The sequence below is a fragment of the Haliaeetus leucocephalus genome, unplaced genomic scaffold (assembly GCF_000737465.1).
Source record: "Haliaeetus leucocephalus isolate CR32 unplaced genomic scaffold, Haliaeetus_leucocephalus-4.0 Scaffold687, whole genome shotgun sequence".
Lineage (NCBI taxonomy): Eukaryota > Metazoa > Chordata > Aves > Accipitriformes > Accipitridae > Haliaeetus > Haliaeetus leucocephalus.
Window position 1 is genome coordinate 4,806,254 of NW_010973123.1, and position 27,089 is coordinate 4,833,342.

Here is a 27,089-nt window from a genome sequence, read left to right on the forward strand (position 1 = left end):
CCACTCAAAATGGCGGCCGCGCTCGGGAACGAGGCTCCGCCGAGGAGCGCCGCGCCGCCCCCTCCCCCACGCCCTCCTCAGGGAGCGCCGCTGCCCGCGGCTCCCCGCAGGCGCGCACCGGCCCCGACACCGCGCCGACGGCCGCAGAGGCCCGCCCGCCTCGGGGCCTCTCCGAGCCTCCGCTGCTACCGCCAGCCTGCCCGCGGGCGCCCCGGGCGGGCCCAGCTGGGGCTCGCTCAGCCCGCTCTCTCTCCCCCGCCTCCTCTCCCCTCCCCTCCACTCACCGGGAGACCCTCGGACACCCCTCGACGTGCCCCGGCAGGAGCTTCTGCCGGGAAGGAAGCTCCTCCTCACTTCTAACCGGCCGGCGGGCTCGAAACCTACGCAACGAAGATGGGCAGGATGGCGTCCCGGCTGCGCAAGTATCGCGATAGCCACGCCGCGCTCCTCAGCCCCGGCTGGGCGGTACCGGCACATGCGCGCCTCCGGTGAGAAGAGAGGACGGCGCATGCGCGGCGCGGCGCGACGGGGGGGAGTTCCCGCCTATTCTTTTCACAACTCTGGCTGTGACCGAGGGGGTGGGGGGTGTCGGGGCGCATGCGCTTTGGGTCTGCGGTCACGCGGTGCCCGCGTTCGCTTGGCGCCAAGCGGGCTCGGAGCTGGGCGGGCTGCGCCGAGAGCTTCGGCGCATGCGCGGGGATCGCTCCCTCAGAGCGGCGTCTCCTCACAGAGGCGGCGGCGGCGGCGGCGGCCGGTCGTGCCCTCGACTGTGTGTCGCTCAGGGTGTCCGGCTCCGGGTGTCCGGCTCCCTGGGCGTAGGCTTGGGTGGGAGGATGGGGAAGGTTGTCCGGTATGGGTGCACGCAGTGGCTTCCCGCGTCTCCTCGGCCTTGCGGCTGTGGTAAACCCGCGGCAGGACGGACCCAGGGGGAGCGTCGCACAGCTCCTGCCTCCGTAAATGCCTCAGCGAGGGACAGGCTGGGCCGGGGGCTGTGGTGGAAGGGCGTTCTGGAGCTGGTAGCAAGCGATGCAGGAGGGGAGGTTAAAATATTTTTTTTTAAAGGATTGAGAGCGATCGGCTGCTGAGCGCCGGGGGTGTGGAAGGAGGCTTGAGTCAAATGTACGTGCTCGGGAGTGAGGCGATGGGGGGCCGCTGGCTCCTCCTGCCGCTAAGGAAACATTAACTTAGAGTCCTGCTATCGTTTGGGGATAAAACACGTTAGAGAGCACCGTGCAGAAAAGAGCTTAAGACTAAATAGGCGCAAACGGCAATGCAAATTCCTGTTTTTACGGTTGATGCATTTACAAACCAGCCATTTTCTGGAAATCCTGCGGCAGTTTGTCTGCTTGAAAATGTAAGTTTTACAAAAATAACTTTTATGAGGGACTGCACTGGCATTTACCGTTCCGTACTTGACCGGAGCACTCAACTCTACATTAGACTTTGCTTCCTTTACTCAGGAATTCTGCGTGCAAGCGTTGTTTGCTGTTGCTCCAGAATACAGAGAAATTAGTACAGGGGTACTCCTTTTTTTTGCATCAGAACGATTTCATACAAGACATGCTTTGTATTTGTTGTGGGTTTTTAAAGTTGCTTGTTTTTTTTAAGGAATATACTGGTTTTTTTCTGCCTGAGTTGGTTCAAAAAGAAATGGCTTACTTAAGCCAATAGATTCAGAATGAAATCTCTGAAAGGAAATGCAGTAACATAGAATCGGTATTTGATAGTTTTTGAATAAATGTTAAAATGTAGTTTTGGGGTTCAATGTGGGGTTTTTTCCCTTTTTTTTTTTTTTTCTCCTGCTATGGAAGGAGAGAGGGGGAGTATAGACCTGGATCTGAGTCTTTCACCGTCAGTGTGTCAGGTTCAGCTTTACCCAAGTTTAAACAACTAGTTTTTATTACTTCAAAGTTGCACAGTAGTTTTAGTGCAATTGATAGTAGTCATCCTCCTCATCAAGGTGTTCTGAACAGTTGGTACTGATTGGTACACTGTTGAAAAAAATGATTAAACTGGATTAGAAATTTATAGGCCTTAAATTATTTGTATAGTAACACTTGATGAAAATTTTAAGTATGAAAATATAGGTAGAGCAGTCAATGGCAGTGCCTTGTACTGACAATATGAATCCTTTCTAGATGTTCCTGAGCCTATCTAGATCTCATACGATATAGCCTGCTTACGAGATCAGTTAAAGTTATGACTGAGAACATCTCACTTCAGAGGTGTTTTTGCCCCCCTAAAATCTAAATACTCCCTCTCAGAATGAACTTACTTTAAAACTATGAGCTTCTAATTGCATTTTTGTATTAATATATTGTGAGGGCACCTTATTTGCACGTCGCCTTTGGAGTGCTGAGGTTTTAAAGTTTTTTCTACAGTACCTCGGGCTAGAGGCTTTAGTGTTGAAGTTAAAGCTGAGATTCAGTTAAAGCAGAGATTCTACTTCATAATTTTATTCTAATCTCCAGGAAAGTATGGTGCAGCTAGAGCAATATCTCTGTTCTCTGTTCCCTTCAGAGTTTGAGCAGATGCTGTACAAAAACAATTGGGACTAATGCAAGAATGGCAAAATAAGCCCCTTCTGTGTTTCAGAAGTGCCACAGGATGGCAGTATTTCAATAAAGTTATATTATTTTTAATAACATTTTGGTTGGTCTTTGTTCTGGTTTAGTATCTTTTTAGTATCTAATCGACAGTCAGAACTATTTTTCTGAAGAGAGATGCTTGTTACTGTAAAAAATTAGAATGTTGTTTCATTGTATAGAATTCACTCTGCAAATACAGGTCTACCCATCAGTAATTGTCCTGTATCTGTAGAATGGGATCATTGGCTGAAAAGGATTAAAGTCATTAAGGGAAGTAAGTAAAGTTAGCAGGGCAAATTTTTGTCTGTCGGACCTTGAACCCGACCAGGTCTACTCAGTACTTTGTTTCATTTGTGTTTCAATATTTTAAAGACGAGATTCTCAGAACTGGCCAGTCAGCATAATTGTGGGGAAAGAGCAATGGAAGACAGGTGAAGTAAAATTCTACACAATCGCTCCAGCTCATGTATCCTGGGATCAATGTTCACTGGTTTAAATCTGCAGGCAGTTAAAGCAGAATGTAGTGAGCTCCAGCGTTTTTGGTTTTTCAGTTTATCTCCTCTCAGCTTCTACTGACTTAGCATATTGTTCCCATTGTTCAAAGAGTAGTATCAAGGGTACAGCCATAAGCACTGCTCAGCCATCTTGGCCATTGCCCTAGCCATTACTACATATCTCTTGCTGGCATGGATTTTTCGGAGTTATAAAAAGAGAGTTGTAGTTATTTTTAGGTGATGTTAATAATGACTTCTCAGTGTGAGTTTAATCATGACTTTAAAGAAAGATTTGTGTTCATGGAAAGACTGAGTTTAGGTTTTTTGGTGATTTTATTTTCCATGTTTTCCAAGAATTTGTGAACTAACAGGGCAGAAATTAGAAATGCCTATGTATCACAGTGGTTGAACTAGTTACCCCATTTTATGCTTAAAGTTTTTTTACTCTCAGAAAGTATTTTGAACTAAAAATGAATCTATGTTTTATTGTAATAGAAAATGAAATGACTGCATTTATTTAACAGAAAGTTTGATTCTGCATTTTTTGGCCTGCTTTTAATTGGATTTGTTGTTTCATCATTAGGACTTGGATGAAGCTTTGCACCAAAAAATCGCAACAGAAATGAACCTTTCAGAAACTGCTTTCATCAGAAAACTGAGTCCTGGAGATGACTTTACCAAAAGTGAGTGGTTCTCTTTACCCACCAAAACCTCTTACAAGGGAACAGGAAGACACTGTGGGTGCATTTATAAGGAATGGTGCTAATTTGTAAGACAGCCAAAGCAAAATCTTGGACTTGTGATGTATCTTACTTAAGATAATGATAATAATAATAATAAGCCTTTTGCACATGGATTCTTTAAAGTGTTTGTGCTGCATATCAAATTCATTTTACAATATATAAAACTTTATTATTCATAAATTAGACCATTTGGTTGAGTGCCTTTTACTAAATAAGCAAGTTGTATATAGAAAGTCTAAAAATGCTATGCAAAGATCCTTCACTTAATACTTCCATTACTACTAATAACCTCCTGAGATAATTTCTTATTATACGAGCAGGAGGCATAAGCATGTTCTGTCTCCATTCATACGTGCAAGACTGCAAAGTGAGTGGAAGCTGGCTTGGCTGTTCAGGAAATCATCACTGGGGTAACTGTAAGCTATTATTTGAGATTGTCACAAAATCTCAAGCTGTCTGTGGAGCCAATACTGGAAAATACAGTTTTCCAAGAAAACTGGGAAATCTGAAGTTGCCCAAACCAAACACATTAGGCTGCTTGCTTGATTGGTTTGAGTGGAGGGACTTCACTGGTGTTCTTTGGTAGGGCATGTATATATGATGGGGGAGGAAATGGAGAGACACTAGACAAGATAGAAAATATCAGACAAATACAGAGTCTGGTCAAAATCGCTTTGTGGATTAGTTTTCAGCTGAATCAGTTTGCTGAATCTGCTCGCTTTGCAGTTGTGTGGTGGCGTGAGCCAAGGCGCTGGAACCCCACTAGCCTGGAGTTAGATTCCAGGTTAAGGTACCGTGTTGGCACGCCCTCACTCTGATACAACATAGTGGAAAAGAGAGATAAACAGCTTTGAGGTTATGGGCTGTCTGAAAGAGACCCTAGAACAGTATGTAAAGAAACTGTTCTTTATCATTTGATTGTTTGTTCAAGGAGTGGGGTTTTGTACAGTCTCTGTAATTAAAGAGGATTTTCTTAAAGTAGTCACTATCATCGCTTACTCCTATTGTTAATAAATTGGAATTTGTTTTAGGGACAGTCTAATTACTTGAATCAAGAAGTGATAATACTTTTCATTTTTCGTGTTAACACCTTGCCAATATGCTTAATACACTTATTTATTTTCAAGTCGTCCATATCCAACAGCATATAAAATGCCAGCTTCTTTCTCATTAAAGTGCTTTTGATATTAATGGGAGTAGAGTTTGTAACATCAGACCCACACAGCTGCTGAAGAGGCGTGCATCTGTTTCAAGCAAATGTAGTCACTGAGCTACACCTGAGCATGTGTGTATTGATGGGTGGTGGGAGGGGGAGGAGACCAGGAGCATTGGAAGGTCATTTATGAGACTATCATCTGCCTCTGGAGCATTAATTGTTGTAGTAAGGGCTCCTGGACAAAGAGTATGTTTTTGCAGGAGTATGAGTTTGTGATCAGTGCATTTAATTTAATTTTAATTAAAAAAAAATCTACATTATTTTAGGGATACATTACTTTATGAGAGTACAAAAAAATGCCTTCTCAGTCTGAGTACAGCTGTATGCCTGAAGCATCCAGGCAGGTGTTCTGGGTTGCAGAGCTTGTCTGTCTCCAGTCAGTCCTGCCTGACTCCATTTCCTCCTGCTTTCAGCCACAATTTCCACTTGGGGGAGCACATTAACACCACAGGGCAGGCTCACAGCTGGGTTCTGCGTCTGCCCTGTCTCAGAGCACTTCTCTGCCATGTCCATTAGTTTCTTCCACTAGGTTTTGCTGGGATTCTATTTGTTTTCATTAGATAGGGGACTGACTTTAACACACTAATTTTTCACAGGGGCAATGACAAGACTTGCTTGGTTTTCTTTTTAAATACTGTTTGTTTCTTTTGCACCTTTTAGTTGTGTTTGTATGGTAATGATTCACTTGAAATGTATTTTCATAAGCATTATCTTAAATGCCATGGTGCAAGAGCTCTGCAAAAGCTACAGGAAACCACGTATAGTGCACTTGGGTTCCGATTTTTTTAAACAACAAGTAGAAATACAATTTCTAGTGAAATGAAGGCTTAGTGAGAGGCTTTTACCAGACTTGACTGATGGTTTAAGCAAAATAATTTGTAACTGACCTAGCTCTGATACAGATTCCATTACACAAACAAAACTATCTTTAACCCCTAAAGGGTAACCCAGCCTGCAGGTGTCTAGGGATCTGTGCTTCATGACTTCATCGGATTCCATAATACATGGAGGCTTTATCTTCTAAATTCTCCATTTTATTACAGATTACCACAAATACCACAAAAATCACTACTAGCAAGTATACCTATGATTAATAAAGTGAATATATGTATATCTCTTTCAAGCTATTACAAATTATTATCAGCGATCAATAGTATAGCAGGAATCAATAATAGCAGCAATAAATATATATAATATTATAGGTTACTACAAACTTATCACTAGTCAATAATCAAACTTATCAATAATATAACAGTAGATATACTTATGAATGTAGATATATGGTACCAAGCACATTAAATAAGATTCCAGAGAGGAGGACAAACAGATCCCAGAAGGGGACCCAGCCATCCCAGAAGTGGGAGGACAAACCAAACTGAGCTCAGAAGTGGGCGCAGAGGGGGACTGGTAAAATAAGTCTCACTTCAAAGACGGTCCATGTCATGGAGTTTGGAGTCAGCCATGTGTCCCCAGCAAGGGTCCGTGATCTCATAGAAAGTTTGCAGAGACCTGTTTAGGAAAGAGAAAAATATATGCACCACAGAAAGTTCTCGGAGAGAGAAGCTCCATTTTGGGTAAAAATTATATAATTTTTATATCATAGAGATATAAGAGAACGTAGGACACTGCCACTTTAAGAAGCCAACAGATGCTGTTAATATATATTTTTCAGCTGGAATGGCCAATAGATGATGATGTTTACTCTCTCAGACCAATTTTTATTTTTGCAGACTGCTTTCCTGTTTCTTCAGTTAGAACAGCCAGTGGCAGTTACCAATTCTTACTTTCTTGGGATGTTTTCCCCTTTTTCCAGACTATTTTTCACCTTTTCAGGTGATAAGTTGCTGTTACAGTTTATTGCTTTTGTGCTTACTGATGGTATCTTGGCATGTCTCTGGTTTCTAGCTACCCAGCAGCACTTCAAAGATGCCAGCTGAGCTTATCAAGGATGCTTCTGGTTCAAAGGCATAGTTCCCAGGCAAGCAGGCATTTCTACTCTGCAGGTCCTTTGCCCTTGGAACAAAGTAGCTATCCTCTGTTAGTAGTAGACTCCTGTTGTTGACCTGACTCAAGCAGTAGCTATTCTAAAAATCATTACAAAACAAGTTCCTGAAAGTGCGTTCAAGACCAAGACTGATTATAACATGCATTTTGATTAACTGAAATGTCATCACTCTGTATAAAGTTTTGAGATAAAGTGAAGAAATAGACTTCTTCCACTTAATAATGCTAAATAAACTTTATTTTCAAGGTTCCTGCTTTGGACTCCGATGGTTCACCCCAGCCAATGAAGTTCCTCTCTGTGGTCACGCCACACTTGCAGCAGCTGCTGTGTTGTTTCACATAAAAAGTATGCTTACAAGCTATTTATTACTATAACTTTTTAGAAAATTTACATTAATTAAGAACAACTCTGTTTTCTACAACAAAGGCAATTTAAATATTCAGAACATTTCAAGAACACATATAGAGATACCTCAGGTAATGTCTTTTACAACTGCTCTGTAATTATAAGGTTGTAGTCTGATTCCTACACTTGGATTCTGATGCCCTACTATTAATTTTGTTTAAGAAAAGTGCTAAATACGCAAATGTAATCTGGGAGAGATACAGCAGAATTTGATGAATAGGGAATATAGGCCTTTCTGTTAAAAGGAAACTCCCATTCATTCTTGGAATGTGCAGGAAAGATTCACTGGCAATTGCTGTGTTTATTAGCCTCAGCAGATCATTTATTGCGTTGGTTGGGAATTCTGTCTCAGAATACAGGTTTACTGTACTTATTTTATTTTAGCTACAAACTAACTTTTTCTGAATATACTGAGCTACTGTAAGAACTATAATAATTTAGATTCAAATTCTTATGTTTGATAATGTTGCAATGTTCTCTCTCTAGAAAACACAAATTCAGTTCTCACATTTGTGACGCTGAGTGGGGAATTAAAAGCCAGACAAGTGGAAGATCATATTGTCCTGGACCTACCACTTTACTTAACCTACCCACAGGTCAGTCAAAATTTTGTTCATTAAAGGCTTTCAAGAAAAGTATATGGTTTTGTTTGTATGTGTATATAAGTTTATCTCTCCGTATATAGTTGAATTGATATATACATATGTATGTTCCTTTTTTAACAGTGGTGGTGTTTGTTTTTTTTTCTTCAGGTACTTCAGGAAGTAGAAGAGTTAATAAAGGTAAAAAAAGAACCTTATCTATGGTCTTAGAAGCGCATTTATAATAGCCACACTTAGTTTTATATATTAAAATGGCTGAAAAGTGGCAACATGGCATTGCTTAATGTACTCCTGAACTTGAAACACTGAACTTTAAAGGTCTGAATCATGCAGCTCAGGAAATGGAATTCTCCAGAATGCTGCAGTTGAACTTTTGTCTCTCATTACCATTGGCTGGAGTGTCAGTATTTGTTTCAGTGCCATTGTCAGCCTATTGTATGCATGTGAGGGCAATCCAGTGTCCTTGCGCTCTTCTAGGTCCCCGAATATCTTTCCAAGTCGACATATACAGAGCTCTTAGCACCTGCCCATATACGTTTGTGCACTTAGTGCACTTACTTTTCCTTGCTTGCATGTACTTGAGGGCTGCATGAAAGACCTTGTGTAAGCCCTGTTCTAGCACAGAACTTGTTCTACAAAAATGTTAAGGAAATAATATTTCATATTTGGATGATGATGTTTTTCTATGTCTCCTTTAACTTTTCCACCAGGCAGCCATTGGTGACATGATTGTTCAAGATCTCCGTTATTCTCCTGACACAAAGAAACTCCTAGTCCGCCTCAGTGATGCTTATGAAAGGTGTCTTATACTTTTTTTTTTAATCAAGTGTGTAGAAATTGAGTCTGCTTGTTTAACCTCTATTCTTTTCATACTAGGCTCTTTTATCTAGTTCTAAAACAGGTGAAGATTAAAAACTCTAATTTAAACTCCTGTGTTAAATAGTTACTTGATCTTCTAATGTGAACTTATTGAACCTGCAAAGCTGAATAAGATCAATCTGAAATCTGTCTCCAAGAGAAGGAGGCGTAGGAAACAGTTTTAATGATGGTGTATTTTCCCCATCCATCTGAATAAAAAAAAAAAAGTCCAGTAACCTAGCAGGAAATTAGGAGTCTTGCTTCTCAAATGATGGAGTAATAGTTGCATAGCTGCAGAGGTCCGCTTAGTGAGACAGGGCACATTGACAGAATGCCATGGATTCTGATTCCCATTTGACTAATCTGCTTACACATGCTTAACAGCATCATAAGTAGCTTTATGGAGGAAATTCCAATTCACATTATTCCAAAGCATTTGTTAATCTCAGAGAGCTGAATTTCATTGCTAAGTCAAGTATGATTTGGATATATGTTGCCAAAACACAACTTCTTTAATGAGGCCAAATTACTGTTATTTTCACTTGAAGTTTGGCCTGTCCAGTGTTTAAAGATGGGGCTAGTGGGGAGATAGGAATATCCTCAGCTGGGTACTTACTGTTTTTACTGTTTCAGACTTTATTTTGTGGGGTGGTAGCTGCAACTTCACAGACTTGAGACTGTTGTAGGGTGCTTTAGAATCCCATGAAGATCTGAATGGTGTTAGTTATTTGCTTGCTCTGAAAGAAGGTGGAGTGCTTACTCTTTGCCTTCTGTACTGATGAAATAATTCTTTCAGTGATTAAAATGTTGAAACAAAAGTGTGTTCTTTTGTAGCTAATATTCCAGGATGCTCAGTTTTCAGAAATAAATAGGAAATGCATGGCTTTAACTTTTTTCTCTGCTCACTCAGAGTGTATTATATTCAAGGTAGCCTTCTGTCAAATGACATTGGAAAGACAATGCTAGGAATTTTGTCTCCTCTGACATTTTACCATGGCTGTTTTGGGATTGTAGAGAAGATGATTTTGTAGTTTTATGTTTCTTTTCAGTACTTAAATTCATGTAAAATGAAGAATATGGGCTATTAAAATTCTATAATTATATTCAAGGTCTGTGTTGGAAGAACTGCAAGTGAGCGCACAACGCTTTTTGTCAGCTGAAAAGACGGGAAAGGTGAAAGGACTCATACTCACTCTTAAGGGAAATTCCAGTGGAAAACATAAAGGCCATGATTTTTACTCCAGATATTTTGCACCTTGGTATGGAATTCTGGAAGACCCTGTTACAGGTATGTGTGTGATAAATGACTCTTGTTTTGGGTCAGTTAAAAGGTTCTTGTTAAACTTCATTAATCTGGTTTTGTACTTTAGAGTCTTTCTTACAAATTACTGTTTTATATGGACAGCAGGAGTGTTCTCATTAAACTGAAAACTTTTGTGACTGATGCCAGCTCATTCAGAAAAAGATCAGCTTCTTGTCATCAGGCCAGATATTCCTCTGTCTTTTTCAGATCTTTTCCCTGAAGTATTCCAATTAGAGAAAAGTGAGAGACTAGTTTGGTATTGAATGAGTATTGCAGTAGAAGTTCACGTCCCCTTCTGTTGGTGTTCTGTATTTTTTTTATGCTTCAGCTGAGATCTCCTCTAGTTTCATGACGCTTATTGTGGATATTCTCATGCCTATGAATAATATGAACTCAGGTAGTTGTATATTTAGGGGCAGGAAGGGTAGTTCTCTGCCTATTCCGTTGATGTTCAACTCACTAGGTGTGATGATGATTGCTGCAGAATGATGTTCTTTGCTTAGGTACTGGTTAATCACAGGTTAATTGTTAGTCAGCTGAGAAATTGGTCAAAAATTAAATGTTTTGCTAAAAAAAGAGAAAACTTTCTTTGTTGGAATAGTGCTAGTTATTCAGCACTCCTACCAGAAAGAAAGGTTTACAAGGAAATACAAGCCATGTATTTCAGTTACTTCTTAAGCTTTCAGTCCTGCTTTCCTGATAAAGCCAGGGAGAGAGTCTGGTAGACATATCTAATTCCAGAGCTCATTCCTTAGGATTTCTGGGAAGACTAGTATTGATACTCACTGTTGCTTGTCTTCCATCTTTAAGTGTCCTTTCCTTTATAGAAACAAATCTTTTTATTGTGTAGCTGAAGTATACTTTTAACAGTGTTATGGCTTTGATTATATTTCTTCTGTAATGATTTCTTAATAATGCTACATGTCTTGGTGTCCTTGAGCCCTGACAATTACAGTTACTTCACAGTAGGGTTTCCAGCAGAGTATCTTTGCCCCTAGCTGCTAATGTAGACTGAAGCAGCATGTCTAGCTATGGATCTGAGAAGTCATCCTAAGTTTTTAAGCCATCTGCCGATCAGGAAACAAGAAATTGGTCTTTTAGTTTTCAGAAGCTGTGGTGAGACCTTAAAGATCTCCTTGAGTTACATCCTGATACTTACTGGCACTCAAGGCTGAAAAAAACCTGAGGTTTTGTTGTGAAAAGTGTTAGCAGAGGAAATACTTTTGTTTTACACAGTGACTTCTATCCACCTGTTCCTATTCCTAAAAAACATCCAAAAGCCTATTCAGATTATTGATGGGTAGCTGTTCATGTTTCATTGAATAACATCATGTTTAGACGAATAATATTTTGAATTTAATAGTTTGAGATTCTATTATTAGGAAACTTCACTTTTGGTAAAAAAAATTAGTACTTTGGCTCAAGTATTTTAATCGGTACTATTTGTTATTCATACCAATTGTGGCTGATCATGAAGCCCTCGCCTAGGCAAAATTTCCATTGAAGCCAGAGGATGAGAAAGTAATACTGCTTTATCATAAATAAATGAAATGATAAAGCCTCAAGTTCTGTCTGCTGTGAAAACTCTTAGGTGCTTTTGCACTAAACACATGTGGCACTTAGTTTGTTTATGGCTTGCTTGCCCTATAACGTAGTGGTTCCGATTTAATTCTGTTCTTTGTTTTCCAATTTCTCTTAAGGATCTGCCCATGCTGTTTTAAGCAGCTACTGGTCAGAGCAGCTGGGGAAGAAAGAAATGCTTGGTAAGAGAAACTGGTTTTTTTTGCAAAGCTGCCCATTTATATAAAACCTACTCACTAAAAAAGAAAAAGTTATTACTACAATCCAAACTGTAGCAACAACTCCCTATCTGTTTTCTCAATATGAGTAGAATATTATGTAATATTTCACGTGTGAGGTAATCTTTAAGAAATTGCTTTCTTTCCTACCCACCAACATGACACATCATGCCTGCAGGGAGTTTGAGGTGTCAGTTTCTGGATTGTAACTCTCTGCAGTTAGTTTTTTATTTCAACTTTTGGATTTTAGTTCTCATGACCTTTCATCATAACTGAAGCTTGGTGAACTTCAGATGATGTTGGTTTTGTGTTTTGATTGAATTTGCTTTACTTTTGGTCTTTATGGCTTGCATTTTGGGTATTGGGAAAAGGTATCGGTATTTTCATTCACTATGTGTAGTTTTCAGTACAATTTGGACAGTGTTTTCCTTTTCCTTCATGTATGTTAAGGTGAGACTGCAAAAATTATATGTTTTCTGCCTGATTTTGAAATTTTCTTGAGAATTATTCCAGATTAATCCCTGCAGTGACTTCTTTAGTAAATGTAGGATTTAGAATAGCTAGTGTTGTTATAGCTAGATAAGAAGAGATGATGTATTTTTAACATTCAGATGCTACGTACAGAATGTGCTTTATGGTAGTTTTTTCTGGTTTCTGATACATGTCTGTGTTTAGGTATGAAGATCAGTTTTCCTTAGGGTGATGATCTTTTACATGGTATCAGGGAAGGATATAAAAAAGAATAGTCACTTACATTAGAAGAACAGAAACAATGTGGCTGATCTTAAATACATAAGAATAAGGACGAGATACATGGACATTGGCAAATTTTATTTGTTTGTGATTTTATTTGCAGTTGCAGTCTTACTTTTTAAATGTTAAGCCTTAAAGGACTTTGAGATGGCTGGACCTCTGAAGTTGAAGAACAGATTGATTTGTATTCTTTCAATTAATGAGATATGCTTATTAGCTCACATATTTGTTGTTAAGCAAGAAACTGAAGAACTTGGTGGAAAAAACTGAGAGAAACTGTTAATATGTGGCAACACTAGATAAAGAGGCATTGAGTGTCTGTTTGCTTCTCGTGTTTCTGGTGCTTTGCCAGAGGATGGAAGAACAACAGAAGCAATACAAAATACCCTAGTCCCTAGCTGGCTCTCTAAGTGGAGGGCAGGGGATTACAATTCTTTTGTGCACCTGACAACAATTAAGTCTTTGGTAACATTTAGCTTAGAGCAGAGATTGGACCCTTGTCCATAAAACACTTTTCCAAACAAACAGCTACCTTGAATATAAGCTGTCCTGTATTTGGTCAAATGAATCCCAAAATTGATTTTCTTGAGAATGATAAGCTCTTTAAAGGATCTGTTTGTGCTCCATAGCTCAGTATGGTAATCCACAATGACTGAGACCTTCTCCATCATGGACTGAAGGGAAGGTTTAACTGTCTGTTCTGAAGATCTCATATTTGCGTTAACATCGCACAAATCTGTGATAGTTTCCATAATGTTGGGGGGAAAAATCCTAACATACTTTCTGAAGAGGAGAAACTGTCTTTGGTAATGCATCCCTTATGGACTGGCTGTTTCTCAGAAGATTTTGACATTTTCAGATGTTAATGTGGAATTTGAAACTCTTCGGTGCCATCTATAAATGCTGCTTCTTTAAGTAAACAAACAAACAGAAATTCTGTCTGTATTTTTAGATGATACTTTCTACCCGTTTTGCATTTTCATGTATTTTGTATGTACTGTGCCATTTCTTCTTTTAGAGAAACAATCTCAGGCAGCGAAGGCAATCGATACTGTAACCAGCTTCTCTAATGTGTTTAGCACAAAAAAAATCCTATCTTCTCAGAAGATAGGTTTTTGAGGGTTTTTTTGCTATTTCATGCATGTATGTCCTCAAACTTTTTTTGTGGTAGAAATCATATAAAACATATCTAAATAGAACAAGTTAATTTGACATCTGATCAACGTGGTCTTTACATGTGTTTATGAGAAGTAAGTTTTCCTTACATGCACGTGACCGAGGGGAATCAGGTAGTACTGGGGTGAGTTCTATTACTAGTGAGATTATTTGGAAAAGATGGCTGGCAATCAAGAAGATTACATTTCACCAAAGATTAATAAATAAGAGCATCTTTTGACTTTATAGAAACCTTTGCAGTAGCTTCTGTAATGTCTGATACCTTTTATTGCAAATATAAATGAAGATTTTCTTGCATAAAATGAAAGATCTGTTAGTTCCAAAATATATCAGATATGAAATAATATAAAAATGAGGAACATTAAATCTACTGTCAGATCTCTCTGGGTATTGTGACCTCTAGGTGGAGGTCAGCTGCATCTCTGCTGAAGTATCAGACATAATTTCCTGTGTTTGGATTCTCTTCCTACTTTTATTAAACCAAATTGTCAAACAATGACCAGTCCCATCAACTACAAAGAGAATTTTCCAGTCTGGTGAAATACTTTATGATCTTTCTTGAAACTATATACATATCCTTGAATTTAAGCTGAGTGTTAAATCAGAGTTTGGTATCTGTCCTTGCCTTATTTTTCATGTCAAGAGTCTCTGCAATATTTTAAAAATTACAGTCTCTCATATCAGCTGTACAGACTTGCATAATTGCAAATAAATGCAATATTTAGCAACTGTCTCTGTATCCGGCCCTTCACATGGTTTTCACATTTCTAAGGTAACACTTATAAACATGCTTAAGGAATTTGATATATTGAAACAGATTATAGAGGACTTTCCAAATTATTGTAAAGAAAAGGGCTTTGTCCAGGACAATTTTTAATCTCAGGTGAAGCTAGAGGAGTCTTTCTGTACCTCTTTACTTTGGACAACTGTATTAACTTGTGGGGAAATTCTGGTTCTTGTTACTGCCTTTAATTTCTCTGATTCCTTCCCAGTACAGAACAGGTGTATAGTATTGAGGGTTTTGGTATAAAAAAACCCCACCAAACCCAACCAAAACCCAGACATTACTTTGATAACTGTAGGATTATACTTTTACAAATTTTGCCAAGATTTCTTTCAATACAAAGTCTGTCTCATCTTCTAACTTTTCAGTGTCCTTGCTTCATTCAGGTGGAATAAATCTACCTGTATTTAAGTTTTTGCTAATTTGAGTTCTCATGAAGTGAAGAGTTTTGCAGAGTTGTAATCGCAGCTTTCATCTTTCCCAGGTAATCTCAACATACAGAGTGACCACAACAGATTTATGCACAAGTGTAACATTGTTGCCAAATGAGAGGTGTTTCCCTGCATCAATCATCAGATTTATCTACCTTCTTTCTCAGAATAAAAAAGTCTTGGAGATCTTAACTTCACTTAAGTTAAGGAACAAGTGCTTCTTTCATCAGTCTGTTTGTAGGGTCTAGGAATTTGGCAAAAATAATAGTGATTTCTAAAAATAGGTATTTTTACAGGAGTGGCACTTGTTCCTGAGTTGATGTCATTATGATGATGTCATGAAGAAAATCCATTACTCCTCAAATTCTGTAAGCAACGGTCATTTAGGTACATCTAGGGTGGTAAGAAGCTCCTTAAAACAACAGGATAATATTAGTACAAGGCCACTGGTTGCCTTGTGAATTCAGGGGTGCATGATTCTATGATTCTATGATATCAGCATGTTCAATCTCACAGTCCTTGTACCTACTCTTAAACTTCCCTCTGTCTTAGGTTAATCACAGAGGAATTGAGGGCACTGTGAATTCAGCTGTTACATTATTTCTACAGATCAGAATGTACATACTTGGTTTTATACAAAATATGTGTAAAATGTATATGTAGTATGAGATATTCCTGGTAAATACAGACATGGAATGGATGTGCAACAATGTTGTGATCCAAAACGTGAGTGCACATCAGAGGTGCTTGAATGTCTCTGGAGACACTGCTATTAAATGAAATCCTCTACTTACTGAAATGTTCCATGCAGGTCTGTTTACTTTCAGACATAGTGTGAGATACCAGTGCTTCTGTGTGAGAGAAAGAAAAGATCAAGTATTATTTTCATATAAGCTTGCATAAAATTTTCTTTTGTGTTTTTTTTTTCCTTCTACTTTGAAGGTTTCTTTAAAAATAAAATAAAATAAAATGGACCAGTATCAAAACAGTCTCAGTAATCCTGCCATGAAACAGACAGCACTGGTTCCACATTTAAAGAAAGAAAAAAAACCAAACCAAACCAACCTCTGAAGATTTGAAAAAAATAATCTCTTTTATTTAAATCTGCTGTCACAAGGGTGTGGGAGAGTTTAGCTGCGTATCCACACTTGGCAATAATAATTGATCAAATTTGGCATGGTCTGGATCTTTAAGAGTCCAAAATATTCAATTGAAGGCATTACTCCATACATGGATGTTGTTCTGACAAGTTAAAAACAATAACCAGTGGTTCTATAAATGGAAAAGAACAGAAAGTATCAATATCATTCTCTTTATAGCTCCTGTTTCCACTGTTTCGGAGTGTTTGCTTCGTCTGAGAATCTAATATCCTGTTATAAAAAAGAACTTTCTTGTCAGCTGTGGCTGAGAAATTTTTTTAAGGCGTACAGTATATATGCCATCTGTTAGAGATCCTATGCTCTGTTGGGATCTGAATACAATATCTACCCAATTTACAAAATTGTGGGTTTGTGAGGAAAAACACGCCCTTTGGCTTTGAACAATTTCTGTAGTAGTTGGAAGTTCATTGAGTAAGGAGACCATGAACATTAATGCCTCTTCATCCAGTTACAGCCTTTTACAAAAACAATACTACTGTATGAAACTTAAACCTTTGCTAAATGCCTTCTGAACCAGACCATTTTCTGATTAAGTAGTTGTGCAACTAAAATCGGACTACTGAAACAAGTCTACAGACTCAACATGCTAAGTGAACATTATTGTCCAACCTACATATGACTAAAGACTTTAGGTAAAAGTTTAGTTCTGTAATTATTTACAAATGGAAGGCTATTTCTACTTAAACTTTATCCAGCTGTATTAAATTATATATTCAGATTATATAAATCAATATCTGTTCCTGTCTATGTAAGAATTTGGTCTCAGTTTGTGACAGCTGAAGTAGCATCTATGTTTCTTTGTAGACCTTTTCCACTGCCTGCTTGAGCTCTCTTTAGCCATTAGCTAAACACATTCTTTGAACCTAGTATCCACTTCAGATGTTCAGTACTTGTAAAGTGGTGGTTCTTTCTTATGCACATAATACTCGGTGTTCTTCCTTATTACGTACAGAAATTGTCTGTCCCCTGAATGGGAGAATTCAAGACTTCTTTAGATGTAGCCAACCAAGTTTCCTTTGTATATCATGGCAAACTATCCTTCACTACTTGTATTAACTAGCATTTTTGTCAGACTCAATAGACAAGTTGTAGTCTGAGATACACCCTCAGCTAATCTTCATCTGTAAAGACAATTCATCCAGGGTGTCCCTGGTACAGTGCTTGCCCTGGTGCTGCTTGCTTTCTGGAAACAGAGGCCTCATTTCCCTGAGTTTTTGTGGATTTGTAAGTAATTGGTGATAGATACTAGTTTAACTGTGGATTCTTGTTTCCATTTAGCTTTTCAATGTTCCCGCCGTGGAGGAGAGTTGAAGATTTCACTGCGTAATGACGGAAGAGTTGACATTGCAGGGCAAATTGCTATTGTATTAAAAGGAAACCTGATTTTCTGAAGAAATTGACACTAATCTCCCACACCTTCAAATTATTCATATTATGCTGATTATTTCTTAGCTCTAGGCAGTGAATCACCACTGTCCTCAGAAGTCTTTGATTACTTATTGTCCATTTTTAAAAATTGCTTGAAAATGCTCACTTTTAATCTTCAAGATCCCTGGTATTGTTTTCTTCACTTTCATCTTGCCACTTCGTATGTACACTGACTTCAGAAAATGTCTGAGGACAGCTATCTCGTTTTTCTGCTTTTAAACTATTCTTTTCTTTATTTCCAAATTTCATGTTAAAAGCCATTCCTGCTTCCTTGATTGAATTGTAAACTTTTCTCATTGATAAAATAATCAAACTTCCATATTCAGTCATTTTCCATGAAACCCGGCTATAGTCCTTTAAAAAAAAAAAAAAAAAACCAAAACCCACAAAAGTTTTCTCTGCCATATATTGAAGTGATGCTTATACATTCATTAATTTACTTGAATTAAAACATTAACAAAATATAAATGGTTTAGAAATGTGCTTTATGGTTCTCTTATGAGCATTATTTTTGAAAGATGAATGGTATTGCAGTGGCTTGTAGTATAGCTGCTTACTCAATATTTTTAATTAAAGTTTTAGCATAAAGATTTAAGAGATTGACATAGCGATGCACATAAAAGTGGTTAAAATCTGAAAGAAAACATTGTAGGTTACAGCAATGTCATTTACTTTTCAAAGACTGAAGATGTGCTCCTAAATTAAGTTTCTTCTGTAATTTTCTTCATGAAGTATACTGCTTCAGACTTTGTCACTTTTTCCTTTAGTGTTCTCATCTTTCTCTGGATTTATTAGGTATATTGAACTGTTTCAGTTACTCTAGCTAAAACTCTGTTTTCACTTTCAAATCACTTTTGTCCTAAGCTCTGCTTTAGTTCTTTTTCTTTGCAATATTTCAGGATGAAGTATTTTGAACTTAAAGCATTTTCATACTGTGGGAACAGCTGGATGTCAGCCCTTTATAAATGATGAGGAGCTTAGTTGTGCCAAGTTCCCCTATTTCCAGTTAGTTTGAATTTTATCGTAACTCTTAACTTACATCTTACCTAAGTCTGAGAAGCTGGAGGCAAGTAACAGTGTGAGAATCCTTGGATTCATTTGGAATAAAAGTTTCTAGCTCCTGCCGCTACACAGAATGTATTGAAAAGATTATTTAAATGCACTATAAAGCTCAATAGCTAGGTGGCAAGCAAAAGGAATCTCAAAATGGAAATGCATGTTCTTCTTCTGTATTCAGTCTTGCTGAAGTTCATGGACGTGAAATGTGGTTTATAAACTTGGACTCATCATCACAGCTATGGAGGCAGCTTAACAGTAAAGTTGCGATGGCATATTTAGCAGCCACCTTGACCTTGCCTTCTCACAAAGCAAACTGATCACTTTCTGGCTAGTGACCTGGACCTTCTTGAGGAGCAATACTGCAAGCTTGTTTTGCTGCGTTTGCTACTTCCTGCTGGCTTATGCAAAGAGTGAGTCTGGCCCACAATCTGAGATGCTTTGGAAAAAAACCCTTCCTTAAGAATATAAGTGAACTAAAGAGGCAATTATTGTTCACCCATCCACATTAACAAATAGACAGTACAATTATTTTTTTTTTACTCAAAAGGAGTAATAATGAACAAAGCCCAGTAAATTTTAAATATATTTGCTATCTAAATTTCCTGACCAAACCAATATCTTTGCTGCTTAATGCATTATTTTTTTTTTATAGTTTACTACTACTTTGTCTTTATTTCTGTTCAGGATAGAAAAATCACCAGAGCTCAGGTGGGAGACTATGCAGTAATGTGTTTGTAATCAACAGATTAGTTAATCAGCCATGATTTATTAATGATGAATTAATTATACCTGATTGTGCAGTTCTGCTGCTTAAATGAAGCTTTAAAGGAGTTATTTTATTAATCATCATTATGCTAATTGCAGACACTTACAGAAGGATTGCTAATTAAACATGCAGCCATATGCAAAACAAGCAAGGCTGCTGAGAGTGGCAAGAAAAAGAGCACTCATTTTTTGAATAGCAACTTTATTCTCATGAAATATTGTGTAGTTGACCTGGTGATCCTAATTACTCACTAAGACTTATTTTTAATACATTGCACATTTTCAGTCAACAGTAAAGGAATTTAATTGTGACAAATCCTGTCCATCTTTCTTAGTGCAAAAAATAGGTTGTGCGAACTTAAATAAAATTATTTAGAAATTGTGTGGTCTTGTTTCACATTTTCATGTGAAGGATTTAGCTGTTGCTTTTATTAGCTTAACTTAGCTTATTAATTTAACTGTCTTAACTTCGAGCAAGATCCTGAATGCTAAGTTACCTTAGCACCAAATGAAATGCCTGATTACAATTGAAATGAGAATTCAGACTCAAAATTGCATGAGTTTCACATCAAGAAAAAGAGGAACACAGTGATGTTTAACAAAGTTAATTTCCAAAAGCCAAAGTCAGCATGGAAAATGCAGAAAGGAAACAGTACTTAAAGGTAGATTTCTGTGAAGAGACTACTATAATTCAAATAAACATTAGTGCCACATGATCTTCAACCTATGCAGCACAATTTTTAGGTCCTTATAATGCTAAATACAATCTTTGAGTGCTGTAGAATTTCATGTAGACTTCATCATCATGGACTTTCCATGGACTCTTTTTTAATGCAAGTTGTTAGGCCTTCCTCATTAATGAAATAAAACATTGTTTAAGGGAAAATTTTCTGAAAGGGCCTGTATAGTATTACAATTATTAACATAGAAGTCTGGAATTTAATGTTTCTCTGAGAAAATAGTTAACTTGCATTGTTTTGATTAAATTAAAATGTTGAATCAAAAGTGAAATTAAGTGAAGATATTAAGTGGAAGGTTGGAAAAATGCAGTGTCTCTTTGTTTAGTGTTTCAGGTGCAGAGAGTCCCTGGGGGTGTTTAAAAGACTTGTAGATGTGGTGTTTAGGGACGTGGTTTAGTGGTGGACTTGGCAGGGTTAGGTTAATGGTTGGACTCGATCTTAAAGGTATTTTCCAACCTAAGGAATTCTATGAGTTGCAGAACTTCTTTGTGCTGCTCTCTTAATTAAGACTGTAGCATAGGGCTGTGTTGAACCAAGAGCAAATTATGTGAAGGGAAAATATAATTCCAAAAATTCCTGTGCGCTTAAGAGTTATTTATCGTGAGAGTGTCCAACAGAAGGTCATTAAGTTACAGGCCATTCTAAGTTTTGAGTAAATCTGTGGCTAGATCCAACAGCTGAGACATGAAAGTTTAAATGCATGTTTGCTCATTTTACTTCTTTTAGTGTGTGCCTCTGCAGAGGCATAGCTCATGTAGGGGTCAGGAAGAAAGCACATAACCATGAGGAAGGAAGCAAAATAAGAAGAAAGAAAAATTGAGCAACAGAAACCGTGTAAGTTTGTTGCTATGGAAATGAATGTACAGCTAAAAGGGATGAAAAGAAAATGGGAAGCCATTTTTTTATTCAGTAAGCCATTTAACAGATTTGCCTAAAGGATTCATGAAAATAGTTTGCATTTCTTTTGTGTTATCTAGATGAGAATAGACAGAAAACAGATATTGAAAAGTTGTTACCAAAACTCGAAAATTTTGCAAAAGGTGGAAATAAAAGATTTCATGAATGTGTACGCAGCAAGAGGTCATAGAAGGGAGCCATGTGTTCCATAAGGGATAGGAAGGGAAATTAGCAACAGATGAGGCAGTTATTTCTGGGAAAGGGAAGATTTCTTTGTCTCGATATTCATCAGAGTGACAGGAACAGAGGGGACCTTCCCAGCAGTGAAAAAAGGAAACTAAATGAAAATTAAGGATGATGCCAGATCAGGTAAAAATTAAATTAGTTCAATTAAAAACTGAAAAATCTGCCAATTAAGCAGTTTGATTCTGACTACTAATCTCCTCCTCCTCCCCCGAAGAGTAGATCTGTCTTTAAAGACTTAAGTAAAAAGACAGAACAAGGTATTTTTCTCAATTGCTGAGTCACTGTCCTTCTCTTATTTCCTAAAATTTCCTACAAACCCTAATTAAAAATTTTCAAAAGAATGGGAAAGTGGAACAACAAAGCCCAATATATTACCAGATAGTTGAAAAATGTGAAATTTTTTTTACTAGAGGTCAGTTTTAGACCAAGACCTATAGTTTAGACTTAATGTCTATAGCAGAATATGAAAAAATAAACATTTCTAACCGTTGGTTTCTTTAGTGAGTGGTTCACTTTGACTTGTGTTTTTGCCTCACTGATTGGCAAAAGAGGAGATTCCCTGGTTTTTAATGTCATTAATCATATAAGCCTAAGTTTTATCCACTTTCCAGTGTTCTGTGACTTTTTTTTGGTGATACACCCAAACCAAGAAACACTTTCCCATATGTAATTTTTGTCCTGTTAAGAATTAGATAAATCAGATAATTAGATGGAGTAGATAAAACATATTAAGCAAACCCAAGAAAAATTCTGAAGAACATTTCTAGAATTGTCAAGAGGAAGGAGATGAGGTAGGTTTGTGAGGAAGAGGAGAAGGAGGTGTAATGCCTGTGTAGAGACTCTAATATGTGAGCATGGTTAAAACATTTAAGGGCATGCCTTCAGTTTTTGCCACTAGTTGAAGTTAATGATGCAAAGGCAGTTTGTATGGTCTGGGAGTCAGGCTGAGAGATGTTAGGCTACAGAAGAGATTATGTAGATTATAGTAGAGCTGGAGCAGGGTATGAGGTGCAGCAAAGCCAGGAACTTGAACTTGAATTCAAATGTATTCTCTACTGACCTTTTGCTATGCTTTGGATCCAAATCAAAGGGGACTTAACAGAGAGGTCATCCCACCAATCTCAGTTCAGGTGGGAAATTCCAGCTGAAATTCTTGAATTTTTCATTTGTTTCAGAAAGCCTCCTTTCTCCGTTAATATTTATGGCTGTAAACAAAAATAAATTATAATCTTAACGACTATGATAATTTCAGTCACCCATATTCAGAAAGATATGGCTCCTTTCTGAACAAAATAATTCTGTTTTAAAAACAGCCTTTTGGACTTTAATATGTTTATGTGTAGCAGCTTCCTGAAGACGTGTCCGACTTACATATTTAGCATCACAGCCTCTATTCTTACCTGTGTTTTAAGGAGTATGGTTACTACAACTTTCAGAAACCCTTCACCAGTTAATAGTTAATAGCAACAATAAACAAAGTACCCTCTTAAGAACAAACTGCAGGCACTTTCTCAATAAAGTTACAGTTTCAGCAGAAAAAAACAGATTAAAAGGAAACACCTGCTCCTGTAAATTACTGTGCTGCAGGTACCAACCCAGGAGACTCTGCAGATGGTTCTGTATTTGCAAACCTGACCTCACCACCCCTTCATCAATCTCTGACTGATTGATTGTCTCCAAAGTGGAACACACCATGTCCCAAGGTATTAGAAGACACCTTTGAATTAGTCCCAGTCAGAATACCAATTAATTGGTACTTCTGTTTCATTTTGGAAGTTCTTAACAAAAGGATTCAATTGTCTCATCAAGCACTAGCACTAACTAAAAGGTGGTATAGTCAGACAGTTCCAGGAAGAGCTCCAAAGGGAGCTGTACTTCAGGAGGTGTAATCTTTGCTAGATTTCTCTGCTGACTGGGAGTGTGGATTAAGTTGTGCTATGCCCTAGGATTTTGAGATGGACAAAAAGAAGGTGGAATCTTGATCCTTAAAATGGTACAATATGAATTCATCACTTCAGCTAGCCTTCCCCACCAGCCAAGGCAAAGTAGAAGAGAGGTCGTAAGTTCTGTATGTTCATTTTCCTTCCTCACCTATTCTTGGGCATCTTACTTCCCTTCTTGAGACCTGAGACTGATTGTGCTGGTCTTTTCTTAACCAGGACAATTTTTCTCATGTGCTTCTTCCAATACGTACCTATGCAAAGGCCTTGTGCAATGTATTGAGATCAGTCTAACCAATAGATCCCTTTTCTTTGGGGAACAATACATTAACACCCTTTCTAGAAAACAACCTTCTGAAAAAAATAGGTACAAGCTTGTGTTCCCTGTCCAGTCATACATGCTCCTGTTTTGTCACCCATAGTCCACAAAATTCAGAGGAAGACAGAGTAATATGGTGATATGTTTTGGGCTTCAGTGACACCAGTAAAATATTTGGGTTTGTTTCCTCTTCATTGAGCACTTTGAATTTTACAGCTTCTTTATTCTCTGAATGCCTGAGATACTTTAAATGGCTTCCACTCACCTTAAAGAAGATACATGTTTCCCTAAAGAAAAGGATTTAGAGAGTAAGGGAAATTAACCTGCTTGCAGTTTGCCAGAATTCTTTGTTGTTTCGGAGTCTTATTGGATTGCTGTTTTGGACTATTAGGTAACTTTGGTAGTCTTTTCTGCATTTCATAGATGCATGTATATATAAGGCCATCATATAATCTGGTGACCTGAATGCATATTGCAGACAGTAATATTCCACAAAGCAATCTGTGCACTGAAGCCAATACTTCGTGATTTAGGTATAGCAGAAAGACATCCAAATTTAATATAAAAATGTCGGCTTATGAAGAATCTATCATATTCCTTGGTAAAATATCTAGGAATTTTCTGTTGAAAATATATTACGTGTTTCCAGTTTGTGGTTTTCAAACTTTGTCCTCCAGCTATTGGATCTTTTTATGGGTTTGTCTGTTAGATTAAAAAGCTTGCATTCTTGACTTTTTGATGCTGTAGAACTTGGGCGGGAAGTTTTCCTGGTGTTTGACTCTAAAAGCATCCCTAATTCTTTAAACGGGTAGCACTTTTATTCAATGCACGTTCTTCAGTGAGTCTGAGTTACAAAAATATAGTTATTACTATGCTCAGATACTTTTTTTTTAAGCTGTAAGGAAAAACAAAGTAATACATACCTTTTTGCTTCTCAATCATATATGAAGAAGACCAGCTGCAACAGAAATATAGCTGCCTTACTGCATTTTTTGCATTAGGAATTAAGGTCTGTGAGTAGTTGATGACCTAAACCACAATGTATGCAATCAAATAAGCAAGATTGTGTCACTTGCCTTCTATATCTAAAAGGAAACCTGTTTAACAGAAGTGGCTGAATATGTTGCTGTAAAAAGCTTTTCATTTGAAATTTCCACTGTGATATTAATTAAATCTGAGAAAACTTCCCCATCCTCAAGTTTGGATAATTCAAGAGGAAACTCCAGTAAAATCTGATAGAATGCTGTCATTCGAGATTTGTGAAATCTCTGAAATAATAAGGAATGGAAAGAAACAGATAGCTTCATGGGAGAAAAAACAAACAAGCTTTTTGATACCAAATATTCAGTCCTTTTTCTACATATGTTGGATGAAGTGAGTTTTTTTGCTCTTCTAGTCATGGTTTATCGCTTTTTATTCTTGTATACCTAATGGGAAATATTGTCCTTTGTGCATTCTAAATCCAGTGTTATATATTAGCAATCACTACATTAAGTGCTTCTTTATTCACAACTAGCTTTACTAGTAGCTTTTAGAATATACCCGTCACATCTAATTCATTATAGTTTGGAAGTGTGGCACTTGGGAGATTTCAAAATCTGAAACATCAAATGTTACCATGTGCGTAACTAGAACATCTTAATCTTTTAGAATTGCATTTCTTTTGATGGAAAAACCTCTGTGGCGTCCTGCTGTCCATTTGGACAAAAGAGCAGATGTGTTATATGCATGTGTGCATGTGCGCTCATCTGTCTATGGCAGGATGCAAACCAGTAAAGTTCCTAGTTAATTTGGAAAGCATTAATTACAACATCAGCCCTTACAGTTAATAGTGTAAACTTTTACTTAAACTGAGTGTGGATTACTTAATTTGCATGACAGTTTAATTATAAAGTAAAAATCTAATGGTAAAGTACTATAAAAATTGGAAGTCAGTTGTATATATATTTTTTTGTATATGTATGTATATATATGTATTTATCAATTTGTTTTAAGGCTTCCTTTTCTTTTACCCATATATTTGATCCTTGCCATTTTCAGTAAGTTTCAAATTTCAGCAGGTAAAGATAACCTTATTGTAAAGGTTTTTTTAAAAAGTAAGTAAAAATGTGTTTATGGAAAACATAAAGATTTAACGCATGCCCTCCCAGAAAAGGTGAATGCTATACTTCCACTAAACAAGTCACTTTATAGTTCACACTAACAGCATTATGAACTGAGGTCCTGGATGACCAAAACTTACAGCTATTTTTAACTTTGGACACTTGATTAGTCCTATTAACTGTAGTAGGATTACATAAACATGAAGTTAGGCGTGTATGTGAAATAGAACATCTAATTAGAATTCTCATTTTCTTTACCAATGGGATTTTTGTAAGACACTTCTTCACTTAACATTCTAAAACATATTCGTGGAATATTTACGTGATAACTACTATACATTACTAGAAGAAAAGAAGTTAAGTCTGCAGTAATGTATTTTAAATATAACTAGTATGCCCTTATGGACATAAAATATTTAAAATGCCATGAGAGAGGGTTTTTAATTTACAAAACTGAATACATTAAGTCTGAATGATATATATTGAAAGCGTTTGATCCATTATTTAAATAATTTAGTTTATTTCTTTAAATATATATTATTCTGTATTTAAATAATTTAACTGATTTTTTTATATATAGTCTTCTATATGTATTCTACATATATATTTCTTTAAATAGAGGTGCCTTAAAAAGGGCACTTAGCTAACAAAAAAGAATTAATATGTTATTAAATAAGAGAATTCTTCTATCTCATTTTTACGAAGCACCATTGACAGTTCAGTTCCTTGAAAATGTTACTGAAAATACTGTTAATTCTTATTTGTTCATATCTCTTTGGGTGGTCATATTTATTTTCTCTATTTTTTTAGCACAAAAGTGAAAGTTAAGAATGCTTCCAAATAACTATCTGGACTGCAGGGCTCTTGCCCCAGAAATGCTGTTGTGAAATACTCTGAAAACTGATAGTAAATACATTTGTGTAACAGTTCTGCAAGTATATAAAGTGAAGGATAATCGACAAAAGTCTCATTTGTGTAACAGCTTTGACCCATTAGGGGCTTTTAAATCATGCATCACTGACTTCAGGGCTGCCGTTGTCAAGCTACTTACAGATCCTAGTTAAATCAGGCATTTCATATTTTTGCCCTCGTTCGCTTTTGTTTACCAGCAGGAGACAAAATATTTAATTAGTTTTGGGGCATTTATAATCTCCTCTGGGCCAGCTCCAGCCACAATGCTGGACGCCACTTCTGAGTTAATTCCAGTCAGGCTGGCCCCTCCAGTACAACATATGGGTAACCTATAAGCCTTTAGCAAAAGTTGCAACTGAACTAT

General features: G+C 37.3%; 2 protein-coding genes across 7 annotated transcripts in view; one reads left to right on the forward strand and one right to left on the reverse strand.

The window, feature by feature from the left end:
• The window catches only part of HNRNPH3 (heterogeneous nuclear ribonucleoprotein H3 (2H9)), a 7,826-nt gene extending 7,357 nt beyond the window's left edge, over positions 1-469 (reverse strand). For 3 of the 6 annotated variants that reach the window (XM_010579973.1, XM_010579969.1, XM_010579974.1), the window contains exon 1: positions 285-468. The gene's annotated coding sequence lies outside the window, so the exon portion shown is untranslated. Of the gene's footprint in view, positions 1-284 lie in introns of all 6 variants that reach the window. The other 3 variants (XM_010579970.1, XM_010579975.1, XM_010579971.1) reach the window with 2 other exon arrangements.
• Positions 470-1,250: 781 nt separating this feature from the next.
• Positions 1,251-17,708, forward strand: PBLD (phenazine biosynthesis-like protein domain containing). The gene is made up of 9 exons (XM_010580014.1): positions 1,251-1,354; positions 3,666-3,765; positions 7,293-7,391; positions 7,938-8,047; positions 8,204-8,233; positions 8,764-8,852; positions 10,021-10,199; positions 11,915-11,977; positions 17,596-17,708. The coding sequence occupies exons 1-9, from the start codon at positions 1,271-1,273 to the stop codon at positions 17,706-17,708; spliced, it is 867 nt and encodes a 288-aa protein (XP_010578316.1). The 5' UTR covers positions 1,251-1,270.
• Positions 17,709-27,089: the final 9,381 nt, after the last annotated feature.

Coding starts and splice junctions, on each gene's coding strand:
- PBLD (XM_010580014.1), top strand. CDS start 1,271: ATGCAAATTCCTGTTTTTACGGTTGATGCATTTACAAACCAGCCATTT. Junction 7,392..7,937: donor TGTGTTGTTTCACATAAAAA/GTATGCTTACAA, acceptor TTCTCTCTCTAG/AAAACACAAATTCAGTTCTC. Junction 11,978..17,595: donor GGGGAAGAAAGAAATGCTTG/GTAAGAGAAACT, acceptor GTTTCCATTTAG/CTTTTCAATGTTCCCGCCGT.